The following is a 9,282-nucleotide window of genomic DNA, read 5'->3' on the forward strand; positions in this document are numbered from 1 at the left end:
CTTGACTCCCTGGGACCCCATGACCATATCTCCATCACTTCCCACCCTGCTTATGTGCTGCCTCAGTTCCCAGACTAGACACCTGTCCTTCTCTCCAGTTGCTCATGTCCTGCTGTACTAATGATTTTCCACCAAAACCACCCACAGCAGCACTGGAGCACAGATCTTCTCAGCCCATTGCCGTGCTCCCAGTTTACCAGCAGGCACCTGTCCCCATCCCTGCCCTGACTCCTCTGTCCCCATCCTGTGGGGTCACGGCAGCCGAGGCCTCAGCCACCAGTCTCTCCACAGCCTTTCCCACAACTTCACATAGGATCTCCTCCTACCTCTTCTGCCTCACCTGCATTGTTTGTCAGTGTCTTCCTCTCCCACCTCTGTCCCCCAGTGTCATTTCTTATGGACTGTTAAAACTGCCCATCTACTTCTGCTTCTCTTTATCTTCCCCCCTACAGACATTTAGCCCTGCTAAAAATGGCGATGGGGTCCTGGCACCAGTCAGGTTTGTGTGTGGTTATATCGGATGCCTCGTCTCCAGTGGACTGAACCAGAACACACGAACACTGCTATACTGGAGCAAAATACTTTATTACTCAAAAACAACCTGATCAATAAATAGTTGGAAAACATAATAAATTAAAACTGTACATTGTTTTACACTTCTAAGGTTTTAAATTAGAATTATCAAACATCATCATTTCAGACTCAGATGCGCAGTAACAGCTGAATGATATTGTTTATAATCAAGGAACATGAAAACGTATTTTTGGTACAAATACAGCTCTGCATCATCACTTTATATTTCTAGCAATGAAACCAGCTGTTGCTTTTCATTATATGGATGAGTTTCTTGCTCTTGATGTCAACCTCATACTGGTTTGATCCATGGAAAAAGTAGAAACGTCCTAGAATTGGAAGGAAAAAATATTGGCAAATTAATGTTTCCTTTTTGCAAACATATTGATATACACTTGCTATTTTCTTGGGTGATTTAAAAAAAATATCAGAACAAGCATATCATATCTATATATGTCTTTCAAACAAATACTTTTTTGGTTTTGGTTGACGGTCTTTTATTTTGTTTGTAATTACATTTTAATTTATTTACCATTTTTCTGAAGGGCAGCATCAACTGTGTGGCCAATTCCTGGGAAGTCAGCTGCTATTTTTCTTGGATATCCCCTTTCCATTGACTGGGTATTTTCATTGAAACTAAATAAAGAAATTGTATGAAAACAAGAAACACACATGTGATGTTCAATGTTGAAACCAGGTGAAATTTTTACTAAATAAGCCTACTGTCAGCTGAAAATCCAGCAACTGTGACCATGTGTGATCTCAAAGAACTGCCTAAATTGAGGCTGAGTGAATATTCACATCTTTAGTGGCCTATACAAGGCTGTTTTCAGAACAACAGACTAAATATTTCACTTTCATTCTGCGAGACTGATAATAAGGCTGGATGGGGCTTATAATCAGCAATAAATTTAAATAATTATTCAGACTGAATATTTTAATTTTAATGCATCCGGTTATGAAGTGACCCTATGAGTGGAATGTAAATTTCTGGTGTAATAATACTCTTTCAGGACAATATTAAAGATTAATTATTAGGGTTAACATTACTGTTTAGCTGAACTGTTTTTTAAAAAGTAAATATCTTAATCTCCTTTCATAGCTTTTTTGATAGATTTATCACTTATAAATTTCAGAGAGCACTTCTGCCCCTTAATAGCTACTGAATGAATACATGACATGATGACAAAGTCTACTCACATTATCTTTTTATACTAATTTCATGTAATACTGCTTCCTAGCTGGTAAACAAAGCTCCTTTGCTTGTGTCTGTTAATCACAGACTGGTAATAGTAAATGGATGTTGTCTTCATCTCAGGTGTTACAGACTTTGTTCTATGAGAAGACATGAGTCTTCTGAATGAAACCTCTGAATTTCAGCTTTATACTGTCTAAGAAGGCTGACAATAAGAGGCCATGAAGTGACTGTACAAACTCTAATATAACTTGATATTTTAAAAACTATTTTGATTATCTGCTGTGCAAACAAGGAATGAGCCTTACCTCCAGTATTTGTTGCCTGCAAAGAAGTAGGTTTTCTTGGTATTTTGATCATGAACAGCTGCATCAATTTTCCTGACACTTGTGGGGAAGCCCAGGTTCTGAATAGGCTTGGGGAAGCCTGACTCTATACTGTAGCCGCTGACAGCCCAATACTGGTCATCTGCAGGAAAACCAGAAAAAGTTAGTAGAGAATTCTGGGGAGGCTGAGCTCCTTCTCATCAAAGCCCCAGAGCTTTTTGTGTAGTAAATGCCACCAAATAGTACGTATGTCCAGCCAAGAACATGACCCTCCAAGGCACACCTAAGTTTGAATATTTCAGAGCTGTTGGATTTTCCACTTTTTATACTCATTAGAGTATTATATACTCAGTAGTTAAAACTCAAAACATTTTCTAGGTGTGTTTGGCACATTTGAAAATGTATTTGAATAACTTCATGTAGGCAATCAATTTTGTCTCAGCTATGATGTTCTTTGTCACTGACGAAAGAAGAGTAATACCATATTGTACAGGGCTGTTGCTAAGAAGCATTAGTTAATGACAGCAACAACATTTTGAAAATGGAAATGGATTTAAATATTAAGAATATCTATTATTATTATTATTGTGTTATTTCCAGTATTATTACTCAACATACAGGAGTACACACAAGCTTATGGTAGTACTGCTATAAGTCTATTCATTCATAAAAAGGACTCATGAATATGTAAGAGAAATACCTTTAAAAAATATCACTCGATCCTTCTTGTCAATCTCATAAGCAGCATCAAAGCCAGCTGCTAGTGATGGCCAGAACGAGGAGATGGTGTCGTGTTCAATGCCTGAGAAATACGGACTTTTGCGCCAGACGTAGCTGATGATAGAAATGAAAACAGCAGTGTTTCATTGTTCATATTTCACTAGGAGATCAGTAGCACAGAAATGTACTTTAAAACCTACTGTCTGGGTGACAATCCTACCTATGAGACAGAGATATCACTCTGTCTTTCTGGGATGCAGTGCTTTACTTTGCCCTGCCCTTTCATAGACAGTTGCCCATTACTGCTGGTTGCTCTGAGGTCACAGAACAGTTAAGGTTGGAATGGACCTCTGGAGGTCATCTTATCCAGCCTCCCAGCTCAAGCAGGTGCACCTTGAGCTGGTGGCCCTGTAGGCCTCTCTGCTGACAGCCTGATGGCTTGCCCAGGACAACATGTGATGTCCGTGGTACTGCTGACAACCGAAGCTTTATCTTCCCCATGTCCCATGCAGGTAGGCTCAGCTGTATTCTTAATTCAGTTTGGTCACAAGTCTTCATTAAACATTCTTTAGAAACATTTTTAAACCCAGCTGAAGGAGGAAGTGCTCTTTCCTCCCCTTCCCTGAAAATTACTGTGTTTTTAAGCTACGATTCTTCATCGTGTTTTAGAAGGCAAATCAAAGCCACTTCATCAAAGGAAACTTGATCAATCAAAACAGTTACCAACCCAAGTAGTGGGTGAAACCCTGGGTCTGACAAGCTGTTCTCCCTCACCAAGGTGGATGTGCCCAGCCAACAACCCACTACAGTGCCCAGCGTCAGGGTGTGCCCCAAAAGTGGACACCTATAGCAGCAGGGTCTCCCTACAGACAGTACTGGGCAGTGGTCCAGTGTGGAATTCTAGCTCAGAGAGCCACCAAAAGTCATCAGTGACTTTTTTCGCAGGTCCCTGACCCACACGTGGGATGATGTGATGAGGATGGTGCTGCGTGTCAAGCAGCTGCAGGCTGCGGAGTGACACTGAGATTATTCAGCCTGGCACGATTTTAGCAGACATGGGTGATGATGTACGGCAGCTTAAAGCATTTTACTCACCTGTCAGTAAACCACATTACTCACCCAATCCTTCTGGGCTATTAAATTTTTGCAAAGTTGCATTAATACTTTCAGAAAGAAACAGCTTCCTTTTTAAACATGGGAAGACAAATTCCTTGAACTGAACTTTATGCTTTGCCTTTGTGAGTCTCACAAAAAGGTTTTGCTAGAAATGAAAGCATTTACCTGCCTTTGAAGAACAGTATTTCCCCACGGAGAGTGGTGACAGCATCAAAAGTCAAATGAGGGTCACAGTCCCTTGGTCTTGTGGGGTTTTTGGAGGGTGTAATTTCTGTTGGTTCTTCCCGGGGTGACATTTCAGTTGGTGCTTCTGCAGGTGTCATTTCAGTTGGTCCTTGTGGGGGAAAAGCTTTTGTTGGAAGTGCAGGAGATTCCCTGGGGGGTCCTTTGGGAAACAGATAAGTGTAGAATTGGAAGGTGAATTAGAGTGTTTCATGTTGCAAAGCTTTGGGATGCTCCATATGGAGCCAAATGCATATGTTTCTTAGGGTTAAAACTCAACTAGTAAATTAACGCCAGGGAAAGTTTAGAGGCATTTGAACTTGGCTGTCTGTGCTGCTGACTGTTAAAATGGTCTCTGGCATTGTTTTGCCTTGACAATCCATTGGTCTCTCAAACTGTGCTCAGGAGTTAATGTAGAGCAAACACCATTTCCAAAAGGCAGTTGTACATGTGACCACCCTTTCGTGGAAGGTATGACAGTTTAACTCTACAGACATGGGCTGTTCCTCTGGTATCACTGGAGAAAGGCTCTCAGACCTATTGACTTACTGGCATAACCCACAGTTTCCATTTTGCAGATGTGGACTCTTAGCCATGAAGAAACCAAGAAATTTGCCCAAAAACAATATCTGGAAATTAAACACCAGTATCCTTCTTGCAGTAGAAAGTTCAGTACATTTTAGCTGTTGGGTAGAATTAACTACAAATGCTTATCCACCATCCACTAAAAATGATGCTTCTTGCTTACCATAGAGGGCCTGAATGCCATCAATATCATCCTGAGGAAGCCTGTAGTCCCTCGTATCCCTCGCCATATATATAGGATACATTAAAGCACCAAAGACGTTGGAGTGACCAAGACCTAGTGAGTGGCCCAACTCATGAGCAGCAACGAGAAACAAGTTGTATCCTAAAAAAAATCCAGCACAAAGAAAAAACACTAAATAAATTATCTTGCATGACAGTGGGATACAGGTGGCATCCTCTCATGCATGATACGTCGTTCGTGCTCTTAATAAAACAGCAAAAGCTAACTATGTCACAAGTGAGAAGTTCTCTGGTATCCCAGAGAAGAAATGAGTTTTGAATTATAAACATGTATTTCTTGCAGGGAAACCAATCTGGGGACAGTTTTTACCTGTGTTGCAGACATTTTCCTGCCGACAAATAATCAAAGTTTCTTTCATATTAGTAACGACTGAAAACTAGGTGAGAACACTTTAGTCATCTAGTTAGATTTTGGGAATCATAAACGACATGGAATTTACCTGGTAACTACTTCACATAGACTAGTAACATGTAACATCATCCCTAGACATTGCTGGAAACTAGAATATTTCACTGTTATATTTGATTATATTTACCAACAAACTCAAGATTTTTTTTTCCATTGCAGAAGTTAAAGACTTGCATCACTTTAAATCAGAAAAAAAAAAGTGAGAGCTCAATATTACAACTTTTGAGATCGTTACCTGAGGGTGAAAATCCCCTGCCTTATATCATGATTGCCCAATATTGCTGTTTCATGCTAATCTCATTTCCTTCACTGGAGCTGCAACTGCAGTCTGTGAGTTAGGTTCAGGATACTGTCATGACTGCAGCCCAGGTCAAAATATGCAGAGCCATTTTACTAAATTACACTGACAATTTACATCTCAGTAAACACTGGAACTACTGCCATGAGAACTGTGACTTCACAGTGTCTTCAAGACAACACAGTCTAATAAAAAAAAAAAAAAAAAGCAATGCAATATTTAAGGTTACCTACCACTATAGGTAGTAAATTTGGTCCAGTTTTCATCTTCGTCAAAGTGGGCATCTCCTCCTATCCCACTGCTGGGTGGGTAGGCATGAGCCAGAGTTCCTCCTGGACCATCAAAGGAATAGAAGTCACCGTGAACTAAAAAAAAGGGGAAAAAAGTGATGCTTTTCATCATCTCTGTAAGAAAAAGTGGCAAATACTTATCATTCCCAGGCAAGGGAGTCCACATACATCCAGCTGCGAAGGAGATCATTATATCTGCTTGACCACTGTAGAGCCTGGTGAATCTCAAAGGGGTGACACTGCTCCAGAGCTGGAAGGCTTTTGCAATTGCTTCCTCTACATCAGCTTGTAGCATGTCTGGAGTGTAGTTCAAAATCCTGTGAAATAAGGAGAACGGAATTAAAAGCAACAAGATCGTATGTGGCTGGGGCACAGAGTATCAAGGTCAAATATTTTAATCACTGGCAATTATTAATTTATGTGTCTCAAGTTGTTTGTTTTCAAGTTATTTGCTTACATAACTGAGGAAGTTTTCACAGTTTTCTTTCATGTCTTCCAGAAATCCTAACATATGTACTCTCGGTTGTATCCCTTCTATCCCTGAGTATATTATAGAGTACGCTGTTAACTAGCTAATGTAAACTGCTGTTTTGGTCTTTTTTATCACTGTTCAGAAGCCTAAAGCAAAGGATATGAATAGTCCTCACATTCTTGGCCCTTTTGTCCTGAATGGGGGTTTTATATGGAGAAATACAGGAATAAACAGTAAAAAACCCATTGGTGTTGCTTCTGCCTAGTATCCAGAAAATTTTCCACTGGAGTAGAGAGAAACATGCTTTACTATATGTTACCGATATGTCACTTCCTCCTTCTTCCACCTAGGGCTCTGTGGGAAGGTGCTGTATGAACGGACGTCTGGTATTCCACATCTGGGCTGCTTCATCATGTCCAGTGTCTTACGATTCAGCTCCCCAGTCACCTCTAGCCCAAAGAACGACTGCATTTCTCGGATTTTGTCAGCCATGTGATTGAGGTTCTTTGATTTAAAGAGAGAATTTTTCTCTTCTTTAAAATCATAAAAATTTTCCAAATATTTCTGATGGGGAAGAAAAAGCAATGGTTCAGAACATAAATGTTTCTTTCCAAATGTGAGAGTTGTTAATAAAATATTCTACATCACTAATACATCGTTACATTAATTTTCTTAGTAAATTATTTCTTAAGTTCTGTCCGTAGTCCTTACCTTAGCAAGTTGCATATCTTCTTTTTCCTTTCCTGGAGCCACTGGGAAAGCACGAGAACATGCAACGTATAGTAACGCGAAGAAAGGAAGGATCTTTGTCTTCATCTTTCCCTCACTGTCCTATCAGCCCTTGCTAGAAGACCTCTCAATCTCTTCTTCTGTCCAAGGCTCACCAGTGTTTCTCTATTTATATCAGTTGTGTGCTTGCTAAAGTCAATAACTGCATGAGTCAGTTTATAACATCCTCTGATTTCCCACAGAAACAGAAAAAACAAATTTAGTTTTAGAAGCAAGTTAGCACATGACAGTTTACCTTGCCCAAAACCCCCTGATTTCGCAATCGTATTACTGGACAGTATTTTTTTTTCCTGCATTCCTAAACTGGACCAGTACTTTAAACTTATAAGTATATAAATCTGTAATTGGTCACCTGGGTAAGAATCACCTCATTTTTCAGAGGTGCTAAAGGGACCTGGCTCTTTTTGAGGAACAAGAACCTGTAATTACTTGTAGCACATGATAAGAGATCTCCAGAAACTGCCCCTCAGTTTTCTCAGTGTGGCACCCATGCAGGCCCTCAGCACGTCAGGGATGAACCGCTTCCCTTTGCCCATCTTGTCCCTGACAATTTTAGTGACACAGCTGATTATACAAATGACTCATTTATCTCTTCTGTTGAACCTGATATCCCAGCATGGCTACAGAACCATCACCTGTGCTGCTACCTGGCCCATGTAATCACAGATTTATGGCTGCATCCCCTTGTTCTCTGATACTTGCCCCAGGCAACCCACACACCACAATGTAAAGGTCTCAGTAGAGCACCCCAGATCGTACATCCTGGTCTGCATAGCCTACCAGCCGAGGGCATTTTCACAGCTAAAGAAGATATTGCAGAAACTGCCCTGGAGAACTACAGGCACCTTGGGGGTGTGGGGGTCTTCAGAGGAACTTTTAATATGTCTCCAAAGTCAGATGGAAGATGATGAGGATTTGAGCTGTAGCATCCAAGTTCCCAATTTGCCACAAGTCCTATTTTATGTTCCTGTGTCCTTTTCTGAACCTGGTCTGTTGCACTTTATACAGAGGTTGCAGAACCACTGTCACTCAGTTCTCACTTTCTTGCCTGTCATTTCTGAGATATCCTTCTTTTGAAGCAGAATTCTCCTGCCTTGACTCAGTGCCCAAATGCAACTTCAAAAGGATGAATATGAGCTAAATATTATCTACTTCTTTTTGAACATAAGAAAAAGAAGCAAAAGAAACCACTTTTCCAGTGAGGGCAAACATCTTGGAAACTTGAAAAAAGCAACCCCAGCACCACAGCAGCTGAGCTCTGCAATCTGTGAGGAGGCCAGGGGAAAAGGCATGGCCTCCTTCCAAAGGAAACTGGAGTTGAACTGCCCGGCCAGAGCAGGGTGACTGCATTCATGACCCAGGTCAGAGCCCAGGTCCCTGAGCACTGAGTCAAGTGGCACAGATGTTTACGTCTAAGGCTGCAGTGGGATGAGGGCAGCTTTGCCAATAGCTCACTGCTGCTGTAAAGGGGTGCTCCTGCTCCTCCCATCCTGGCCAGCACTCCTGCTGTTTCCCTGCGCCCTTCTGATACCAAGTATGCTCTCACCGAACTGATTCAGAGGGCAGAAGTTACGGGAAAGCAGCTCAGAAGAAAAATATTAATGCCACGAATGATAGTTTTCTGCTTGGGTTAGCAACAGCACTGGGTCACTAAGGGGTGAGCAGAGCACCTGAGCCAGCACGGAGGAGGGGTGGGATGGCACAGATGGGAACAGGGATGCAGGGAGGCAGCCAGACACGCGGCTGAGACACTGGGGATGCTGCTTTTGGCAGTAGCAAGGTAAAAGCTTGTCTCAGCTGGTCGTGGGACAGCACCCCAAACTGCATTCACAGAGTACAATGTCTGCATTTCTGTAAAGAAATCCAGAAACAAAGCAGGGCCATTTGAAATACCATATTTATATCTCTGCACCTAGCAGCACCAGTTAGCATACGGAACTTATCCTCTTTGCTTTCAGCTAAATGTTTTGTAAACTGCCTGCTCGCTGTGTCCAGGGGATCTGGGCTGAAGCAGTCAGAGTGGCAAGATGCAGCACAACCAGTG

At 41.5% G+C, this 9,282-nt stretch overlaps 1 protein-coding gene across 1 annotated transcript; it reads right to left on the minus strand.

The window, feature by feature from the left end:
* Positions 1-801: 801 nt before the first annotated feature.
* Positions 802-7,265, minus strand: LOC104333034 (stromelysin-2). Its single transcript, XM_009938497.2, has 10 exons — positions 7,161-7,265; positions 6,769-7,013; positions 6,146-6,294; positions 5,921-6,052; positions 4,901-5,062; positions 4,096-4,315; positions 2,795-2,928; positions 2,077-2,236; positions 1,106-1,209; positions 802-902 (listed from the first exon to the last, which is right to left on the minus strand). The coding sequence occupies exons 1-10, from the start codon at positions 7,263-7,265 to the stop codon at positions 802-804; spliced, it is 1,512 nt and encodes a 503-aa protein (XP_009936799.1).
* Between the last annotated feature and the right edge of the window lie 2,017 nt (positions 7,266-9,282).

This window comes from Opisthocomus hoazin, chromosome 1 (genome assembly GCF_030867145.1).
Source record: "Opisthocomus hoazin isolate bOpiHoa1 chromosome 1, bOpiHoa1.hap1, whole genome shotgun sequence".
Taxonomy (NCBI): domain Eukaryota; kingdom Metazoa; phylum Chordata; class Aves; order Opisthocomiformes; family Opisthocomidae; genus Opisthocomus; species Opisthocomus hoazin.

Coding starts and splice junctions, on each gene's coding strand:
- LOC104333034 (XM_009938497.2), bottom strand. CDS start 7,265: ATGAAGACAAAGATCCTTCCTTTCTTCGCGTTACTATACGTTGCATGT. Junction 5,063..5,920: donor CAAATTTACTACCTATAGTG/GTAGGTAACCTT, acceptor GATTTTTTTTAG/GATACAACTTGTTTCTCGTT. Junction 4,316..4,900: donor TGGCATTCAGGCCCTCTATG/GTAAGCAAGAAG, acceptor TGTTTCCCAAAG/GACCCCCCAGGGAATCTCCT.